The sequence below is a fragment of the Leptidea sinapis genome, chromosome 20 (assembly GCF_905404315.1).
Source record: "Leptidea sinapis chromosome 20, ilLepSina1.1, whole genome shotgun sequence".
Lineage (NCBI taxonomy): Eukaryota > Metazoa > Arthropoda > Insecta > Lepidoptera > Pieridae > Leptidea > Leptidea sinapis.
Window position 1 is genome coordinate 8,411,149 of NC_066284.1, and position 23,703 is coordinate 8,434,851.

Consider the following 23,703-nt stretch of genomic DNA (forward strand, 5'->3'; position numbering starts at 1 on the left):
CAAAAGAATTTAAAAGATCATCCACAAAATTAACGCTGTTTAATTCAATGATTAGAAGTAAACTTGAATATTGCACTGTTGTATGGAATCCTAACTATCAAGTGCATAAAGACAGAATAGAAAGAGTACAAAAAAAAATATTACGACACTTAGCCTTCAAGGACAATATATTAAAAGAAATTAATAATACCAACGATCTCTTAAAACTTTATAAAACAATATCACTATGCAATCGTAGAAACTCAATAGATCTCTGTTTTTTGCATAAAATTGTAAATGGAGCTATTGATAGCCCGAACTTATTAAACAGAATAAGGTTAGCAGTTCCAAGACAAAATGCACGGTCACATATTAAAAATAAAATTACTTTTATGCCAATAATTACAAAGAGTAACCTAGGTAGGACCGCTCCTATTAACAGAATTGTAATGTCCTACAACTATATATTTAAAATAGCAGAATTGGACATATTTTGGAACTCTGTATCGATTTTCAAGCGCAAAATTAAAAATCATTTTATTAAATAATATCATTACGTTTTTTTTTCATATTTAATAATAGTTGCTGTATTTTAAATTTAGTTTATATAAAATTTACTTTTTTCTTTATTGTTTAGAGTTTTAATTTTTTTATATTTTTGGGTAGGTAATTAATTAATTTATAAAGTCATTTAGATAGTAAGTAAACTAGGAAATTTTCATATGTTAATAATGTTTTTAAGCACTTGGAATTTAATTAAGTAATTAATTGCATGTCGAGTTAGACCGTAAATGGGGTATACGATGTTAAATAATATAAGTAATTAATGTGTAAATATACCATAAGGTAATACATTGTATACAACGTGGGCTTCCTATTAAATAAATAAATCATTAATACACATTACATAAAAATAAGATATAACCGTAGCGTTGAATTGAAGGAATTTCTCATCTCTGCCTAGCCATCTCATATAATCTACCACACCGCTACCAGACTACGGTTCTTTTACGTAGTTTGTGTGTTGTAAGCACGTATTCAAAAGCCGTGGGTGTTAGTTATACATATTAAAATGTAATTACTAAACAAAAGCGTACTTATCGGATTAGATTCACTTGATTACTAGTGTTTATAGATCGAGGTAGTTGTGTTCGAGCGGCTGATACGACGACATGTTACTTGTACAAGTTGTTTTTTGTACTGTGTTGTACATGTTTAGCAGTGAATGTGAGTGTTTAAACTAAAGTTTTACTAACGTTGTAATTAAAAGTTGGTCTAGAAGTGGTACCAACACTTCAAAAATAAAAAAAAGTAGTTAAACTTAGCGACGTAAAGAAAAAGTAAGCAAAATCTACCATATTTTGAAGTATGGTCCAAGTTTTGCATCAATAAGTACTACATTCTTGTGCGAAATATATCTGTATGTCTGTCTCTATATGTCTGTCATTCTTATATTTTATATTGCACCAACTTCAGAAAGTTATGGAAAATATTCATACCCTAAAGTTTTAATAGCCTTTTTAAATATCTTTACAAATTCAAATTTTATCAAAAAAAAAGGTTTTTTACATATTTATGAAGTACTAGCTGACCCGACAGACGTTGTTCTGTATATAATAAATAAAATACTGTTTTTATATGACTTTGTTAATAATATATCATAACATCAAAAATTACTTCGTAAAATATGCACCCTGCTGTCGTAATGAAATTGTTTCACTGCAGAACTGTCAAACCGTGCGTCAATAAATTCTCTCATAGAAATTATGTATGGACACATCAAAGGAAAAACAAATTTGTTGTTTTTATTTAATTTAGCAGTATTTTCCTATTTATTATTATTTACTTCCACAAATAATTCAAGACCAAAATTAGCCAAATCGGTCCAGCCGTTCTCGAGTTTTAGCGAGACTAACGAACAGCAATTAATTTTTATAAATATTAGATATGAGTGGAGAGCGAGTATTGAATAATAAAGTTCACCTGTAACGATTGATACATTATTTTATTATTCAATACATTGTTGAACATGTTTCTTGACTTCAATTAGCCCAAACAGTGTCATTGTTTTTGATGTTTATTATTGTTGCCGTCCATTTTGGTAGGTGTTATGAGAGTACCCATATCGTATCGTCCCGGAAGCTTCCTTGAAAATCGCATTCTCAAGCAACGAAACATACCAACATGGTGTTAATGATATTAATGTTTTTTGCATGGTGCGGTAGATAGTATTCATCAGCCGTGGACTTACACTAGGGGCAGATGGGGCAAGTGCCCAGGGCGGCAAATTTTTAGGGCGGCATAATTTTGCAAGTGAAAAAATTTTTTTTAGTCTTATCAAGATTGCTCAATATAATTAATTAATTCCGTTACTTAATAATTTTTGGTTTAATTGATAATTCAAGAAATTCAATTTATCCATTATTTGTTAATTATAATTTTGGCACGTTTAGTAAAAATTAATAATTATATTTTATATTATAAAAACATTAATAGTTTCTGCAATAAATTAGTTATTTCAGTTTTGAAAAATAAAATATATAAACTATAAGTTTAAGTAAAATTCCAGTATTGAGGCGGATTTTTTTCCCGTGGCCAGGGGCGGCATTAAGTTTAAATCCGGCCCTGGTATTCATACTTACATTTACTTAAGTCACATTGTTAGTTTCTGGATTATTTGTGCTACCATATTCTGTTTATGAAATATTTATAATTTCTCAAAGTATCTATATTATTAATAATTTCGTGGAACATATTGAATTTTATTTAAATTATCTTTACTGACGATTTATCGGTGTTGGTACCAACTAGGTTCGGACTATTTGGAGGACCTTGAAAACACGAGTGTAGTGAGTAAGAGTAGAATTTTAAAAGTTTTAAAAGATTAAAATATGAAGGACCTCTAAATGGTCCAAAATAGACGGAACCAACACCGATAACTGATAAATAAAGTTCTGAAAGCATATTTGAATTGATATAAATAAAACCAAGTTGCAAGGTCTGGACTGTATGGGGGATGCATCATCAGTTCTAACTTGTCGAACCAGAAGTATTTTTACAAATTCTTTGAAATGCGTTTATTATGTTAAAAACTTCGATCCATTGACGTACCGTAAACAACTAGGCTCCTATTAAAAGATCGTCAAAAAAATCCCGAGCTTCGTTCTATATAATTAATTTAAGTATACATTAACATAATATAAGGGTAACATCAAAACATTCATTCAAATTAACACCCTATTTTGTGGCAGGAATGCTCAAAGTCTATTGTATACGCTTATTAGAAGAACATTTTGTTTTAGTAATTGAAATGTAATTATTTAGCAAAATTATATAAAAACGTCAAGTTAGTTACAATTTTGTTAATTTAAAAGGGGCACTTACCTAAAATACAATAGTCCATCGTTTTTAAGTTTTGACATGCTGTTATTTGGACAGTTTTTTACACAACACTTTGTCATTGCGTGGCATTGTATTCAAAGCGCGGTCAAAACACACTTGAACGAAAACTCTGCCACAATGAAAAATAGACGCGTAGGCAAAGTTTGCTTTCAAACAATTTTATTGTAAATTAATGCTTCGATCACATATTTTTGTACAACGGTATGATTGGTCCAGGTTTGGAGTACCATGGCCGTCTGTCGCGAGCCTGTGTGCAGGAATACTACAACATGTTCATTACGAGGCAGATACCGCTGCGGACCTACAAATACTACCACGAGGACCTCGTCCCAGAGGCTTTCGATTACAACTTACTAGCACCTCAGGAACTTAGTGTAAGTTTTAATTTGATATTGTGAATTGGCTCTACGAGAATCTAATCAGACTCGAAGCAATAAATCGCACCCATTCCAGCAATATCCAGTCCGAGCTAGGAATTGAATAAGATTTCTTAATGTATTTTATCATGTGTTCAGCTGTCCTACAACTAAAATAATTTAAATCGTCATTAAATTAAATTATCTATCAAATTTAGTATCAGTTTTTCCCGTTCCATTAGCATGCAGTTATAACGGATCAAAAATGCACGAGTGGAACGATGGTCCATACATCAACTCGTGAACGGGTGCTGCTTGCGTGTCAGGTCGACCTGTTATAGTTAATGAATGATTGTGTTTGTTGGATTCGAATATGTACTAATTGTGACAGTAATCACGACCATCATGTTCACGAAGCATCCTTACACAAACAATGAATTTAAGCTCTAAAGGTTGACGCATCCAATATACAGTAATTTATATTCATTCAGTTTATTCTACATTACTTTTTATGAAATATTCTATAAATATTCTATATATTATATATATAATATTTCGTATAATGGATGCAGCCTTTACAAACTGTTTTTTTTTTGTATATTACAGCCATTGTAACATACTGAATTTGATTGAAAAGATTGGCCATTGAGTTTCTTGTATGTTCTTCTCAAGAGCTCTACATTTTCCGAACATATAGTAGATTTAGTAATTTAAAAGAAATATTTTTAGTGAAGATTCATAAGCGCGTAGTTTAAGCCTAGCTGAATAAAGAAAACAAAAATTATTTGACTTTGACTTTGAAAAACTCACAGAAGAACCCCCATTTGTTGCACACTTAAAACATTCCCCGGATTACACCCGATTACTGTGGAGAGGCCGTTTTAAGTATTTTCTTTGATTAACGTGAGTGTTACACATTAAAATAAAACACTTTTAAAGGATAAAAACGCGTGTAATTGTAACTGTGTACAGCAAATACCACCTCTGAGGAAATAAATGGTGCTAAACTTCATTATGACAACTATGACAAATACTATCTTTGACTCACTTCATCTGCAGTCCCCCTGAAAACGAGACCTGGAATTCAAATTCAAATTCAAATATTTTTATTCAAAATAGGATGTGAAATCACTTATTGAAAGTCAAAAAAAAACTACCACCCATTCCAAAGTGAATGCCTGAGGCCTGAGAAGAATGGGCGCAACAAACTAAGCGGGCTTTTTTTTTTTCATCAAAAATATGTTTTACAATTAAAGTAACATTTACAATGTAACATTGTACAATTAAACTTATTATTTAATAGCCTGAGGGCGGTCGCTCCATTCCCAATCTGTGGTATCATTAAGAAAGTCATTTATGTTATAGTAACCTTTACCACACAAACGTTTTTTAACAATTCTTTTGAATAACAATAAAAAGGTAACTTTAACGCAAACATCTAATGTAAAACCGTTACAATTACACGCGTTTTAATCCTTTAAAAGTGTTTTATTTAAAAGGCCGTTTTAAACTTCGAATTGGAATAAGTGTTAAAACGAAATTGCAATTGATTGAAAAATATTGATCTTTTAAAGATATCAGATGTCATAATTATATCAAAGGGTCACATAAGATATCCTGCAGGTATTGTTTAACTCTGATCCATTCTATTTCAATGGTCGATCTATATATTGTATGTTTTTATCTTATATATAAAATTCTCGTGTCGCGGTGTTTGTAGTTAAACTCCTCCAAAATGGCTTGACCGATTCTCATGAAATTTTGTGTGCATATTGGGTAGGTCTGAGAATCAGACAACAAATTTTTACAACGTATTTTTCATACCCCTACATGATAAGGGTAGTCCACCCCAAATTTTTTATTTATTATTTTTAGATAAATGATTTATTTTTTAATTTTTTATGATACCACTTTAAAAAATACATACAACTTCAAATTTTCACCCGTCTACGATAAACACCTATTTTTCTATCGCGATTTTTATATTATTCTGTTACATCCACAGATCCGCAATAGGGTTGCAAGATGGCAATGGTTTTTTATATTTATTACTTTATATGGCAATACAACGTTTGCTGGGTCAGCTAGTATTTTTTTAAAAACTTCTTGAGTGTTAATTCCGCTTAATTTCGTCTTCAATCAATTCGACACATATTTCGCCTCTACACAAGGCATTCTCAGGCGATGTTGACTCGCCAAATGCCGTCGTATTCACCTATTGAAGACGACTCTTAGCGGAATTAACACATAAAGAAGGCTCACATCATTTGAGAAATTGACTATCGTAGATATTTTATATGTCTAGATAGAGCCTCTTGCTGTTAGACAACCGATGAAAACAGGCCAGTTTTATAACTTTATTACACGACACGCCACAAGTTAGGATATCATCCCCACAATCTGGATGTGTGGTGGTCCTCCACAGTGCGGTTTACAAAGAGCTTTCTTCCACGTACTACAAAGCTGTCGAATGAGTTTCCTTGTGCGGTGTTTCCGGGACCTTCAAATAAAGCGCGTACACCTTTCATAAAGGCCGGCAACGCCCCTGTGATTTCTTTGGTGTTGCAAGAGAATGTGGGCGGCGGTGGTCACTTAAAACCAGGTGACCCGTACGCTCGTTTGTCCTCCTATTCCATTAAAAAATTGTACGTGATAAGCTAAGCCACACACTCGCGATTTGTATGTCATTTTGTGTTAGTGCGTGCATTGCTTAACATAAGAGGTTATTGTCAACCTCAATATTTCTCGACCTTTTCACAGTTTTCATAGTCTATCTAAAATTATTAATGATCTAATTTGACTGTATGAAAGTGAAAAACTGTTAGCTGGAGATCCATGATGCTGGATTGCCAGTTTAAAAGATTATGTCAAATGTATGCGGTGACGGAGATCACTTACCATCAGCTGAACCGTGTTAGTGTTGAGGTTTGAGTCTTTTTTGACTCGCTTCACATAGCTGTTAATATTGTTTAAAAAGAGTGGCAATGAGAATGTGGTGGTCAAATTTATAACTTTTGACGTTCATAAGTATTATTTTTTGACTCAAATGAATAATAAATCTGATTTGATTTGAGTAATCTAATGTATACATTACTTTATTAAACATTCTCTAGAATTAATATAGAGATTTCTATATTATAATACATGTATTATTAAATTATTCCTTTGCACGTGATGCCGGCTAGATTATGTGTACCAGAAGGGCGCCTATTTCTGCCGTTAAGCAGTAATGTGTAAACATTATTGTGTTACGGTCTGAAGGTCACCGTAGCTTGTGAAATAACTACGTAAATGATATTTAACATACTTTGTCTCAAGGTGACGAGCGCAATTGTAGTGCCGCTTAGAATTTATGAGAGCGGCACTCCATTGACGTGGGCATGGCGTATCAATTACCATTAGCTGAACGTCCTGCTCGTCCCTTATTTTCATAAATACAAGAGGTTTGAAAGTTGCCTAATTAATCTTTGCCTTGAACATAAGCGTTCAGAAATCAGATATGTATTTGGAAAACTCAATAATATAATTTGAAGATATAATATGTACCATTGTCGGACATAAACCCAAGAATGAAGTTACACGAGCTATGCCATAATATGATTAATAACGAGAACACAGAAATTACAATAAATTAATGTGGTTCTTATTATTATGAATGTTATGGCGAAAAACGTGGCATATTTGACACGGTTTTCACTAACTGATAACTTCTCAGTAGCAAATATATACTCGTAATGCTATGTATAAAATATGATTTATCGTTCTTGCGTACTTTTTTTTTTTTATATAACACTTTCTTAATATCATACGTAATACTGAAACATGTTTAACAAATCAAATATCATTTTAAATAACTATGTAGTTTTATTAATATATATTTTGTTTTTCTAGTTTGGTTGGAGAATAGTGGGCGGAAAGCTGGTGGATATAACTGATGTGCCATTTCAAGTGCTATACGGCAGATACTGTGGGGGAACCCTGCTCGCACCAAACTGGGTCCTCACCGCAGCACATTGTGGGTAATGTAACAATTACTTAATCTTAATATATATAAATTACGTGACACGTTGTTTGTCCGCGATGGACTCCTAAACTAATGAACGGATTTTAATGGGGATTACTTCATAGAGTGCAGTTTAGTCTATTTTGAGAGATAGGATACTTTTTATTTCGATTTGGGACCAATAATTAATATTTTTATTTCCAATATTTGTTTTGTATGGACATATTTTCTTTGAGAGAGTTTAGTGACGCACGGTTTGACAGTTCAGCTGTGAAACAATTTCATTATAACAACAAGAAGAAAACGTTACGAAATAATTCTTGATGTTTTTAAATGTTATTGGCAAATTCCTATAAAACAGTATTTTTTTTTATCTACAGAACAACGTCTGTCGGGACAGCTAGTTATTTTATATAAGAGTGACGTGTGTAACTTTAGTTCCGCAGACAGGAAAATTTTATACAGTCTATGGTTGTTTGCAAGCAGTTGGGTCAAGTTACTGCTCCAGCATGCTGTCCCAACGTGAGCCCGCTGCTTGTCCTATTGTTGGCTTTTGTTGACCAGCACTGGCGGTCAGTTGAAAATTAAACCCTTACAAAGAAAGTTTTAAAGTAAAAAAAAATAGTTTTGTTTGTAAATCCTATCTTGAATGAAGCCTTTATTGCAAGCAAACTAAAAAGGTACATTTTTAACTTATGATACAACTTATTATACTAAATGATTATAATCAAACATTAAATCTAATTTTTTAATTATATACTATGCCTATCCTAATAAATTCTATCTTACTAGATACTAAATGGTGTTCATAAATTATCATTAAAAGAATTGTTTAAAAAACGTTGGTGTGAGAAAGGTTATTATAGCATAAACGATTTTCTTAATGACACTACGGACTGGGAATAAAGCGAACACCCTCAGGCTCTTTAATTATAAATGTTTATTGTACGATATCACATTGTAATCCATATTTTATACAAATAAAAAAAGCCCACTGAGTTTCTTGCGCCCATTCTTCTCATGTCTGAGGCAGTCTCTTTTGAATGGGTGGTAGTTTTTGACGTTCAATAAATGATTTTAAATCCTATTTTGAATAAAAATATTTGAATTTGAATTTGAATTTGAAAATAAAGAATTTTTATAATAAATATGAAAGTATAGCCTGCACTATGGGTAAAAAGACAATGATAAAATTAATACGTACATAAATACATATAAACATCCATGACTCGAAAACAAACATCCGTATTCATCATTTAAATGTAAACCTACCGAGATTCGAACTCAGGACCTCTAGCTCAGTAGGCAGGATCCACTAATCACTTGGCTATATTGGTCGTCTATACATGTACTATTAGATCACTATCAATCACATTAAAATTACTTTATTAACGAACCGAAAAAGTAATTTTCTTCAATAGTTGCTATCATCATTCCTTATTCAGATTTAATGATAATCTGATGATTTTTTTTTCGAAAGCAATTGGCAGTGATCGCTACATTACTAACGTACTTTATGTTAAAGTATACTTAATGACACAAAAGATTTTGAACAATATTTTTTTATTTCTGTACAATCGCCCAAAAGATATAGATATAGAATATTTTACCAGTGGAAGGCTCCTTTGCACAGGATGCCGGCTAGATTATGGGTACCACAACGGCGCCTATTTCTACCGTGAAGCAGTAATGTGTTAAAATTACTCTGTTGAGGTCTGAAGGGCACCGTAGCTAGTGAAATTACTGGGCAAAGGAGACTTAAAATCTTACGTCTCAAAGTGACGAGCGAAATTGTAGTGCCACTCAGAATTTTTGATTTTTCAAGAATCCTGAGCGGCACTGCATTCTAATGGGCAGGACGTATGAATTACCATCAGCTGAAGTGCTGCTCGTCTCGTCCCTTATTTTCATTAAAATAAAAGACTACTGCTTCAACTTAGCCGAGTATAAAGTAAATATTCTAATAATTAAGTCTGGTATAATGATTTTTACTACAAACATATTAAAATACTAAAAACATTAATTACAGAATAAAGGATTACCTATTACATAAATTATAGCAGCTAAGAGAATGAGAACCTGCTAAGTCATATCTATAAGTTATATTTATTTGTTTTTAAGTCTAAAAGTTTTAAAATATTTTCACTGTGTTCATTAAATTTATAGCATAAGTTGTGAGTTGTGACGTATTATTAAGTGTTATTAGCATTAGTTGTTAACCTTTGTGGTTTTTTTAAATGCTAATTTGACCTAGTTTTATATCGGTATATGTAATATGATAAATAAATAAAAAAAAATATAACTAAATATAATTTTCAGAGAACGAGACAACCTCGTATTTGCCGGTTCAACTCAAAGCTCAATCGCCCTGGGCTATCCCATCTGCTCCCACTTCACTCACCCACTCTGGAACAACTCTGGTCTCCACAAACATGACTTCGATTATCAGCTTCTGCTTCTGGAGCGACCCATACCAGTCTCAGCAAACGCTCGGCCAATTGCCATTGGTTCTCCACAAGATATTCAAACTGGTTTGATGATTGGTGTGAGTGGGTGGGGCCACTTGCAGTATAAGGTGAGCATTAATTACGTTGGATCTTCTGTTTCTTATCGTATACGTTCGACCTGTCTACGCCCTGGCTGCTCAATACTTGTGCCTAAGAAAAAAATTAAAAATAAAAGTTGTTATCCTGTTTGGTATTCTAAAAACTTAATTAAAAGATTAGCTGAGAAGAATCAATATAGAAAACTGTACTTAAAATATTGTAATCCTATGGATGAAATTGAATTTATGTTATTACGAGAAAGATGTGAAAAAATTATTAATTTAGATTATAAAAACTATTTGGAAAGGGTAGAACATAATATTAAATTAAATCCAAAAATTTTTCATTCTTACTTAAAACAAAAGCGTAATAATAAATGTGACTATCCTGCTCTTATTTCTTTTAATGGTTACTCATTCACTGATGGCTTGGATATTTGCAATCAATTCGCAAATCACTTTTCAAATATGTACATAACGTCTGACAAAATATTAAAAACAGAACCATCTATTAATTCCATACATAACTCACAATTAGGCAGTATCAACATAACTAAAATGGATGTTATAAAACAATTAAAAGGCCTTGTGTGTTGGCAAAAGGCAATGTTAATAAAGGGCCCGGACCAGACGACATACCACCCATATTTGGTAAACGTTGTTCTGTTTTCCTAGCAGAACCATTATTGCTAATATTTAACAAATATTTGTGTGACGGTGAATTCCCAAGTATTTGGAAAAGACCCAGGGTAGTTCCCGTATTCAAAAGTGGGGATCGAAAAGATATAGCAAAGTACAGACCAATATGTATTTTATCAATATTTTCTAAAGTTTTTGAAAAATTAATTTGTCCGCTACAAGCATGGTACATGAAACCAGCGATGTCAGAAAACCAGCACGGGTTCGTTAAAGATCAACTATGTCTAATTTAGCCTTCTTTGTGGATGACGTAACAATGGCTCTGGATAATACAGCTCAAGTAGATTTTGTTTATGCGGATCTATCAAAGGCGTTTGATGTAGTTGCTCACTATATTTTGTTAGAGAAACTCCGGAGATACGGTATCTGCAGGATTCTACTTAGCTGGTTTGAGTCGTACTTAACGAATAGCAAAATGAATGTGGTTTTAGGAGGATATCAGTCCCATACATTTGTTGCGACGTCAGGAGCACCACAGGGCTCCAATCTTGGGCCCTTGTTATTTGGAATATTCATAAACGATATTATTGAATGTTTCAAGTACTGTCAGTTCCAAATATATGCTGATGACCTAAAGATGTACAGTAAGATTAATGACATATGTGATTCAATTGGATAGACTTTCTGATTGGTGCGATCTCAATAATTTAAAATCAAATCACTTGAAATGCAAAAGCATAACCTTCAGCACAAAAATTAAAAATGTTGAGTTCGATTCTATAATTGAAAACAACATTTTAGATAGAGTAAATCAAATAAAAGATCTTGGCGTGATCGTAGATTAAAAATTAAGCTTTATACCTCATATTGACAATATAGTTAAAAATTCACTAAAATTGTTGGGATTCGTCATCAGGAATACAAAGGCATTTAGAAAGTCTTCTACTAAACTAGCACTTTTTAATTCGCTTGTTCGAAGCAGACTTGAATACTGTTCTATTGCATGGAACCCATATTATCAAATACATAAGAATAGGGTAGAGAGAGTCCAGAAGGAGTTCTTACGGCACCTAGCATACAAGCATAAAATACATAAAAAGGTTAACACCTACACTGATCTTTTAAAATTTTATAAAGCGTCGTCACTGTCTGATCGCAGGGACTTAATTGATCTCTCTTTCCTAAAAAATGTTATAGATGGAGGGGTCGATTGCCCAAATCTGTTGAGTAGGGTTCAATTGGCGGTACCAAAGCGTAATGCTAGGTCACATGTTATCAAAAAACTAACGTTCAGGCCTAGATTAACTAGATCGAACCTAGGCAGATCCGCCCCTTTGTATAGAATAGTTGTCACCTACAACAACTTGGTTAAAAGAGCTGGTATAGATATTTTTCAGCACTCTGCCCCATGTTTTAAAAAAGAAGTCAAAAAAATTATGAAAGTACTGCAAGATGGTTAGTCATTGTTCGTAGTTATTGTTTTATTCTTTAGTTTTTCTTGGTTATTAAGTAAGAACATAGTTATTTTTTTTATCAGTCTTTTGTGGCTTTAATTTGTAAATTTTTTTCAAAAATTGTTTTCAAAAGTTTTAGTTTAACAAAAGGATGTATATAATAATATTAAGCATGTCGAGATAGCCTGTAAGTGGAGTATACAACATTATAAAGGAATTTTTAAATGTATCTATAGATTAAGATAGTTGTGTGCACATTGGCTTCCTAATAAATAAATAAATAAATTATGACACAATGTTTTTTTTCGAGTGGAGGAAAATACTCTTTACGTATTTAAGCCGTGAGAGTAGGGCCCATATGTCGGGCTCGGATGTACACAAACGCGGACAACCTCAACCGATAAAAAAGCTCCATACTGGTGGCTGGTAGCTCATCAGCCTTTCTAGCGACATAGGGTGGGGCCACAATGGATATTGCATCAGGACACCATAGCGATTCATGGTGTTCCTCCTTCGTTGTCTTATCCCCATTGGTTTATGTTTATGTGTGTCTGCCACGTTACCCATTGGAGGTCAAGATCCCAAGGGTGTCTCTCTTGAGTTGACAAAAGAGAATAGTACAAGATGTAGAAAACTTTTTCGCTATGTAATGAATCTGGTGCGCTGGATAGCACTTAATTTAATGTTTTTTTTAATTAATCAGCTATTTATTGCCTTTGATTTATGTAGTATTTTAGTAGTATCACGCTTAAAATATTTTTAAATGTGAATTTTTTTTTAAGATTCATATCATTTTACACCTTCACTCCGGAAAAGGTTGAGGAATATTGAAAGAAGTAGCAACCCCATTATCACTCTGTTAAATAAATATTTTTATTGAATGGAAATGGAAGCGAGTTAGTTACGGTGTTTGGTATGCAGCGAGCCTAAATAAGATTTCACTTCAAAAAAACCGGTACACCCATTTAAAAGGCCAGTAATGAACGCTGCTCACTTATCATATTATGGTGACGCTCGCTCTTTACCTTCGTTCTTCGCAAAGTTCACACACGCTGCTATAGCATCGTACTATAAACTTTTTCCATTTTGGATTACGCCAATTGCGTTTCTTTGTTGTTATAGTGGCAATAATAATGCGCGCACAGTCACAATTTAAACTGCCCAGCTTTTGCGGATTTTTAGATACTAGTAGTTGCACGTTGCAACTAAAGGTTTATCTCAATAAAATGTTTAATATGAGAATAATCATGTCATAAACAGAGGCGTCTGCTAATTCAATTATCATTGAGTTGTCATACTGAAACATGCAGGGCAAGCCTGTCAGCCATTACTTTGGCATAGCGACATCCCATTCTGCACGGACGCACGCCAAGAAAGGGAAGATATTGGTCGGATATTCCGCTGACAGACAGGTGCACAGATGGACCGGTGGCAGAGGTTTAACAACAGGGTTAGCCCTGGCTTGGCCAACTCTGGGGTACGAAATCCTAAAATAATTTGCAGACAAGCAGATGCTAATGCTGCTTAATGAATGGACTATTTCAAGAGGAGAATTCTTATAAGCCCTCTTACGAGCAAACATAAAATTTAAATAGATGTAAGACTTAAAAATTTCTTAATGGAAATGTACAAAAATAAAGTTAATTTAACAAATAATAGTTTAATTTCAGTACTACCTATACCTACCGCATAACTTTCATTAGGTACATCATTTTAGTATCACTAATTTGTTTTAATTATTTTAACTCCACCGTGAAATAATTAATTACGACATGCGACAAGTCCATTCTAGAGATTCTTATTATTAGCGTTAAATATTATTTTAATAGCCTTTGATATTAATTTTAATATTTTCTGTGTCTGGCATCGCTGAGCATAAAAATTGGCAGAAATATTTTAATTCAGTAGCAGTAGAATTAGCTATAGGTATGTTTTCCAACATTAAAATTCACTCAAATATTTTGACTAAATACCCATAGTATAGAATGTATGCAAAAATTGCATTTAAGGATGATTTTAAAGTTACTAAAATTTTTAGGAGAGAGATAAATGAATGAAATAGATGATCGAAATATTAGCATGAAGCCTTTTAAATACTATATATTGTGATCTATTCATTCTTCTAAGGTCTAGTGAGCAAAATTCTCTGAATGAATTCAATAACCATCATTTACCAACAAGTTTAGATATTTAACAATTATTGTTTTTAGAAAAGTCGTATGCAAGATGTTCTTCGGCGCGTGTACGTCCCAATAATGTCTGCTGAGGAATGCAAGACCATGCCAGATGGAAACTATGGAAACATCACACCCAGAATGTTCTGCGCAGGATACATCAATGGAACTAAGGATTCTTGTCAGGTTAGAGTTTATTAGATAGACACTGACATGCATCTCTTGCCTATCCAGTAGAGACGAGTGGTTTGACGAAGGTACTCCCTCCTTATTTGAAGCTGGGGAATGAAATTCAATCCCATATCAAATGAGCAGAGTATGAACAATAGAAGAATATGCATTTATTATTAAAGAAATTTGACCTGGTATTGCATCCCTTGATAGAGATTGTTTTTAATAGTGTTATATTATGAAAAGAGTTATATAGAGATATTCAAAATAGTTGGTTTTTCAAACATATTAGTAATGTCCTAAATAATCATCAAGAGATTTTTTAAAGGAATAAACATATTAATTGTTGCCTTTCAATATTATATTATTTTAGAGAATGTTTATGAATTTTCTATAAACTCTCATAATCATAATGTTAACACTCTGTATTTAACAGAGACGAATTAGTAAGTCTTTTGTTGGGTGAACATATATAGCTTTCATATTGATACCATAATTTGGGAATGGTGCGACAACTCTCAGGCTATTTTAATAATATATTTGTAACTAAATATTATAAAATAAGCTTAATGTTAAGGCTACGTCCACAATGTTAAATCTATTGTTCTACACTCAGTTAATTTACGAGACTACGGATCAAAACTCTTCTTACAGTATTAAAAAAAAATTGTAAAGCGTTTGACAAAGTAAACCAAGTAAAATTGTTGATGAAGCTCACTTTAGCGGCGATAGAGGTGACCATCTTAAGTGGTTTGCATTTTAACTTGAGAGTAGACAGAAATCCCTCGTCCTGGTTAGGTTCTCGTCGTCCTCTTGTACTATAAGTTCCGGGGTACCCCAAGGGTCTATATTCGGTCATTTTATATTCATAATCTTTATCTATGATATTAACAAATGGTTTCAAAATAGTAAAATCCTTTTATATGCTGTCGACTATCTTATTGCAAGAAGATATCAATAGATTTTCTTCATATTGTACCTTAAATAAATTATAAGTAAAAAATTTACAACGAATGAAAAACTAAGAAAATTTACAAAAATACGCAAAAGAGATTATACACACATCACTCATTCTTTCCAATCCAGTTGTTTATGTGCAATCTTGGACTTAAAGCTATTACTTGACTAACATGGGAGAGCTGTTGCAGATAAAGCATATATGATGATAGGTTTTGCTTAGGGCGTTTCACAAAATTAAAAAAAAAGTTTATTTTTAAATTATACTAAGCATTTTTGAGGTTCCAATTGCAATACGAACCATCAGTTTGGAACCGCATAAATAATCTAATATCAAATATCCCTGTAAGGTGCCACAAATTATTTGAAGTTTCGTTGTTCGAAATTCGTCGAGGAGTAACAATTTTTTGTCAACACTCACGATCTATTATTATTATTTAGGTATTTCTGTATATAACTTATTTTAATTATATTTCTGTATATACTATTTCTATATTATATATTTATATATATATATATATATATATATATATATATAGAAATACCTTTCAGAACCTACCAAAGAATTCCAATTGCAAAATAGTAATGTAATTTCATGCAAATAATATAATAATCCAATTACATTCAATTCATAAGATACATTAAAATATTTGAATAACTTACGATCGAAATGAATTTCAATGAAACTACTCGTTTCAATATCAAAAAAAAGGAAAACTCCATTCAACTATAAAATCAAATCGTGTAATAAGACTTAATAAACTTTTGCAATGAATTTTAATTAGAACACAGGGCTAGCCAGCGGCCATTTACAAATGCGGTAGTTAAAGAACTATTCCTATTCACATGAGTGAAGCTCAGATTAAAAATCTCTGGTAGACAGAACTCAGGGAACTATCACACTTTTGAATCTGAAATAGCACTTTTTTTAGTAATATCAATATAGCTGTGTATAAAAATCTCTTCTCTTAAAGGCTTCGCCTAGTATCGGAATCTCATTTCATGAACATCTCTTATATACCGAGCAATTCAGCGGTCATATTTTATTTATTATTATTAAAATAAAATGTATCATTAAAGATAAAATCTAAAGCGTTATAAAAATACCATACTTAAGATAGAAAACATTCAAAGTTATAAAACTGGGTATCTTATTTTATAGAACTTGTAGGCATAATGCTCTCAAATATTTTCTTACGTTCTTTGAGAAAACATCCCATTGAGCTGGCAAATAAATCACCCTGTGGTGCTACCTCAAGTACAGAGCTTAGAAGATACATGGCTTGTATTACCGACGTGTGCTTATGCGCTTGAGTGCACGCAGGCGGCTGAGAGCAAATATGCCTTAATGATCGAGCAAGTCCAAAAACAGTTCCTTAGACATTTGTATCGGAGGCAATAGCTACTATCCATTTATGTACCCAGCACTCTTTTTACAAGGTCATCTGGGCTTGGATTCACTGCAGTTACGTAGGTGCGTAACTCTTTCTAAATTTTTTCTCAAAATAGTGGCAGAGTCTGCACATACTTATTACAAGGGTTGCTGCGTTTTTTTGGAACGACCTCGTACGTACGCGCGCGACACTGAAATGCTTTCAAGAATACTACGGACCAGTGCCATACAAAGTATACAAAGTGCTTGGTTCGTCAAATGAGATGCATTACGTAGAACAAATCCAAGCCGTGGGTAAGCAGCTTCCACAATATTCCCCACATGAGAGTGAAACATGAGTTTGCTATCGAATACAACCCCGAGATCGCGTATTTTCTGAACTTGCATCACCGACACAAGAGTTGTTTCACCAGATTCCTGCCGCTGAATTCCACCTTCACGCGCAGGCTACAAATTACGATGTCTTGCGATCGTCTACAGTGCGGTTTTCCAGGAACTTTCTTCCACATACAACCAAGCTGCTGCTTTGAAATCAGCTTCCTTGTGCGGTATTTTCGGGACGATATGACATGGCTGGCAACGCACCTGTGATTCCTCTGGTATTACATGATATTGTTGTCGGCGGTGATGACTTAACACCACGCACTCTCGTTTTTTGTCCTCTTCTATTAAAAAAGTTAAAACAATTTCTCGAGCTATTTAAAGTCGAGTGTTATCAAGGAGCAATGATCGTGAAGATCGGCGGATGAGTGGGGGAATCTCACTGTGAGTTTCGCCATCATTGATCGAAGTAATATAGACACCTGCGAAGCTAAAAGCTGTAACGAATCATTTCACGTAGTGACCTCCAAACAGTTGCCATTCGATTTCTTTGTGTAAGCTTCTGAAGTCCTGAATTCAGCCATTGCGACATTCGCTTGTGATTATCGTAAAGAATTCACATTTCATCACATGTCACAATTCTCCCCAAAATTCCTTCATCTCTGTGCTGGTTCAATATGGTAATTTTTATTTTTTATTTTATTTTATTTATAGCTTTATTTCCTTACATCTATACATTAAGATATTTACTTATAAATTGTATTTGTTAGTGTGTGTTAGTATTCACTATTTTAAATAAAAATATAAATTTTGTTATTATAATTAGTTATTAATTTCGACATAAGGACCGCCTTTAGCAGTAAAAGCCTCCTCCATTGATTTCCACTTGTTCCTGTCTCTTGCAATTCTTGTCCACATCTTTCCTGCTGTTTCTACTGTGTCATCGCTCCATCTCTTATTAGGCCTGCCTCGATTTCGTTTCCTATTTATAGGGTACCAATTCGTTACTACTTTGGACCATCTTTCGTCTTTTGTTCTTTGTATATGTCCAGCCCATTTCCATTTTTAAACGCAGAACAGATAAGGCTACATTTTTTGATTTTGTTTTATTTCTTATTGTGACATTTTTAATTTTGTCTCTTATTCTTAGCCCCATATAACTTCTCTCAATTCCTCTCTGACAAACTTTAATTTTTTCTAAGTTTCTATAGGTTAGAGGCCATGTCTGACAAGCGTAAGTGAGGCATGGCATTAAACAGGTCTCCATAGCTTTTGTTTTAAGCTTCGTTGGCAAATTTGATTTGAAAATTTCCTTCATCGACCAGTATTTATTCCAAGTGCTTTTAGTTCTACGTTCTATTTCTTTCTCATTGCAGGATTTGAAGGATATTACATGCCCTAGGTAAATGTAATCGTCAGCATATTCAATAAATTTTGCATTAAGACTTATAGGTACCTGTTCTCTGTTAGTCATTATTTTTGTCTTGTCTTGATTTATTTCGAGGCCCACTTTCTTACTTTCTTGGCAGAGTGAGTTTATCATAAATTGCATTTCTTTTGCATCTTCTGAGAATAATACAATATGGTAAAGCGAGTTTTAATTCATGGTTCTCTGTGTAGGTCAGATTAATCAGGTGCTCTAATGTTCATGGTTTTTATTTTTACAGATTTGACAAAAATGGAACACTATTGATGGAAAGCGACCATAAAACTAACCGCTAATTCCTTGGTAGTTTCTACCATCGCATTCAATTCATCATTATTCACCTTAGTAGCTTAGTAGATCTTCCTCGCATTTCTCAATTCGAATTTCGCGTTATAAAGGATAAGGCTATATTCCATTCCATATAGCCTTATCTTTTCTAAACATGTCCTTGTAAATCTCTATTACTTTTGACCTCAGTAATTTAAGCAACTTCTTTAAATATTTTATTTTTTATATTCATATTTATTTGTTTATTTATTTATTTGGAAACAAATACAGATACATCCTTAAACATTTACCCCCTTATTCATAATGGTCCGCTAACTTTAAACAGCCGCTAAGGAATGTTTTTTCTCATTCTGACTTAGGTCAATAGAAGAAGACAGAGTGAGAATTAGCAATGCTTTAAGTTAGCAGACTATTATGAATAAGGGGTAAAGTAGAAAAAGTAAAAATAGAAACATGGACACAAGGATGTCTCCTTAAACAGTTTCACTAAGCACACTTAATATTTAAATTTTAACTTAAATTACACTTAGTTGCAGACAACCAGTTAATAAATAAATCTAACATAATGCAAATATCTATGTTAATATAAATGTTTTACGCCTTCAGTAAGTTGTTCTGTCTAATTATTATAACAATCTTCAGTACTTTCAATGAAAGAGGCCCTTATGTTCATAAATTACCGTTGTTTTTCTCTAATTTAAAATTCTTTCATTACACAAAGAAACGTCGCTTAATTAAACTTCACATATGTTAGCATAATTAGCTGTTAGCTTGTGGATTGTTGCGAATATAGGGCACAAACTTTAAAACATTGTTAATACTACAGATGCGACTTATATTTTTGTTCTTCTATCTAATAAGTATAGGGTAAAATCACTAGTTCAGTATTTCTTTCACCACACAATTTTATAATAATATTTAGTCAAGTAGTACGTAATTGGTGATAGTCATGTGTCCTAAGGGTCCTGGGACTTTAATAAAAACGAAGGGTATGTAGCATGTGCATGAAATTAAATTTTAGATAATAAAATAACTTGTCATATTCGATTTCAGCGTTTAACAAGGTCTTATTGTTTAGTCCATAACTTAACGTGTACATTATCTTCCCTAGTTATCTCCCCATAACAGTGACGTTGTTGTATGAATCATAACGTATCATAAACTAACCTAAAACTTAGATCATACAATTCAAATTGAAATATTTTTATTTAAAATAGGATTCTAAATCACTTATTGAACGTCAAAAACTACCACCCATTCAAAATAGACTGCGTCAGACCTGAGAAGAATGGGCGCAAGAAACTCACCGGGCTTTTTTTGTATAAAAATATGGATTACAATGTGATATCGTACAATAAACATTTATAATTAAAGAGCCTGAGGGTGTTCGCTTTATTCCCAGTCCGTGGTGTCATTAAGAAAATCGTTTATGCTATAGTAACCTTTCCCACACAAACGTTTTTTAACAATTATTTTAAATTTCGTAACACATTTCTTTTGAACATTTTCTGGGATCATATTGTAGAAGCATATACATCGTCCAACAAAAGACTTACTAACTCGACCCAACCGAGTAGTAGGCATAAGAAGTTTATGTTTGTTCCTCGTGTTAACATTATGAATGTCACAGTTTCTAGAAAATTACTCAATGTGCTTATGAACATACAGAACATTATCAAAAATGTATTGAGAAGCAAGAAGAAAATGTTTATTTCTTTAAATTTTTCTCTTATTGATTCTTTAGGACCTAGGTTATAAATCTTCTGCAGCACAAAGATGGTATTAATATCGGCCGCACTGCCCCAATACAAAAATCGTAGGGATAGATACTTACGCATTAAACATGTATTCGACTGCCCAGATGAGCTATGACTCACTCTGGACTTATTATCAAAATGTAATGTTGAATGATGATGTTTAGACGAACAGAACCAACATATACTTAACTTATGTTTATTACTTAGACAGTTAGTACAGAACGATCTAGATTTAACAAAGTTATGAAGTTCACGTGGAGTCATTTTTATAAATAACGGGCAAAAAGAAAGTTGATTATTATGGTCATTATTTTTACAAAGAACACAAGTACGTTTTTGTGAAGATTGAGTATTGAAAAACGACTTAGTTGGCCAGACTTCGGAGTAGGAATCGACATAGTTTGTGGGGTTTTATTAACAAAAGGTTTGTTATTGGAAAGTGAACGAGATAAGATTTTATTCTGTTCGTGTACGAATTCAATTTAATTATCGTAAGTATGTGTGGTGTCCTTGCGGTAGGTTATTACAAACAAGTTGTAATAGTAATAATTTCTGGATTTATGTCACCTAGGTCATCTCTGCAAGTCACCTTGAGACAACGTGGTACGTGTCATGTCAGAGTTAAAACATTAGAATCCATATTTAAATTACAAAATAAAATACATATTTATATACTTTTTAAATAACCCCTACGGTGCAAATCTGCCACAAAGCGCGTGGCGCTCATGCCCGTCTTAAGCCGTCTTAATTGGACAGGTTTATTTTTGCCATTATGATAATAAGACAAACAGTATCAGAACAAGCCGCGTGGTGTGCATACCACGGATATGTGTCATCCGTACTGTGCTATGGACTCATCATTTGGGGAAATACTTCGGACGCAATTCGCGCTTTCAGAGTTCAAAAAAAATGTATCCGTGCAATATGCAATGCACACTGGATGGATAGCTGCAAGCCACTTTTTATAAAAAAGAAAATATTAACACTTCCCTCTTTGTATATTCGGGATATGTGTGTATTTGTACATAAACACCCGGAATCGTTCACCAAAATGAAAGATCACTCTTCTAGGAACACTCGATACCCAAACAAATTACTTGTACCCAAATGTCAATTGACACTCTGCCAAGATAATGTTCATTACATGGCATATAATAAGTTACCCGACCATTTAAAAGACATGACATGTAATCAACTTAAGAACAAATTAACAACATGGCTAATAAAAAATTGTTTTTATTCAATAAATGACTATTTAAATTTAAGGAATTTTGACATATAAATCTGACATGAATTATTATTACATTGACTATTTTATTAGAATTATAATTGTTTTGCTAAGTGTATAATACTTAATGGTTAGGTTCAATTTTGTATGAAATAAAATGTTATACTACATATATTTGCATGCCTTGTAGGTAGAATAAGAGAAACGTAATATAAATAAAATAAGACCGATTGTAAAACTGACCTTATTCAAATGCAAATAAAGATTATTATTATTATTATTATAAGCCGCCCCGCGTTACCGACGCTAAGGTCAACGGGCTCGTGTTACAATAAAATTTATTGCTTTTGAAGTGTTTATATACTATTTATATATAAAATACATATTTATATATTATTTAAATAAGGTAATGCAACAAATAGTTGATAAATAATAACTCTTAAGAATAAAACAAAGTGCCTGACATCATATTTTTATTTCATTATTTTTATGATATAAATATCTGTTATGTGTCATGAAAAAAAATACTTACTCTATTTTACTTTACTTTTACATAGTACTATGAATAATATTATAAAAAACGACTAAGCAGTAGTACCGTAGTAGTAGTAGTAGTTTACAAACTGACCATTTTTAAATTCACTATCTTGTTTTTTAGTTGTCAAAATATTATTGCAAGCTATTGTATTTAGCACAGAGATGAACGGACACACAGAAGAGTTAGTTAGAGAGACACTGAATTCAAGATCTGTCGATAAATCAAAGAATTTCTAATTAAAAAAAAAAAACAAACATGGCTTTAATGTAAATGCTTAACGAGTGAGTTATACTACGGATCAAGGGTATGAAATAAATTTATATTACAATATTATTATTACGTTATACGTACCTAATGTTATCTGGAATCATATATCATAATATTAAGGTACAACTTTTAAAATAATGTAATAGTAACCGAATGCATGTATTTTACCCTACATAACAGTGTTCATTACTTTAATAAATTGTGAACTATATTTACTCAACACTCGTTGTGAATTCGCCGGATCATAATATTTCGGGAAATACATTTCGGTTGTATTAAGAGGAAATTCAATTAGAACGGGTTTCAGGAAAAGAATTACGAATGAAAATAGCATATGAAAAATAAATTTAAAAATAAAACGATTTATTTATTACTGAACTATTTGTATAAATCTTGTTGAGTTTTCCACAAATAATTTCTACAGCTGTTGCTATTAAAAATCTGGAGTTCAGCTCCTAAAAATCAATATCAACATAATCTGAACAGCACAAAATATACTTTTAAAATAATAATATTTAGTAAAGAGCATAATTGACATCAACCAGAAAATACTTAAGTCAAATCAACTTTATTCAATTAGGGTGCAATTATTGATCATTAAAAATATTTAAGTAATTTGAATTACTGAATCTACTATAATATTTTATTTTTATTTTTATTTATTTATTATATACAGACACTTTATCACATAATATTACATCATATTTGGTCTCTACACTAGGCGTAGTCTGTCCTGTTGGCAACCAATTTACATATTCTATGGTTAACAATATGAACCGAAAGGTCAAAAAGTGCACTCTGTATG

General features: G+C 32.5%; 1 protein-coding gene across 1 annotated transcript in view; it reads left to right on the top strand.

The window, feature by feature from the left end:
* The first annotated feature begins 1,090 nt into the window (after positions 1–1,090).
* The window catches only part of LOC126970180 (trypsin-like), a 29,218-nt gene continuing 6,605 nt past the window's right edge, over positions 1,091–23,703 (top strand). The window contains exons 1-5 of the mRNA XM_050815961.1: positions 1,091–1,206; positions 3,598–3,755; positions 7,629–7,756; positions 10,060–10,315; positions 14,589–14,738. Coding sequence (XP_050671918.1) covers positions 1,152–1,206; positions 3,598–3,755; positions 7,629–7,756; positions 10,060–10,315; positions 14,589–14,738 — 747 coding nt within the window. The 5' untranslated portion in view covers positions 1,091–1,151. The remainder of the gene's footprint in view (positions 1,207–3,597; positions 3,756–7,628; positions 7,757–10,059; positions 10,316–14,588; positions 14,739–23,703) is intronic.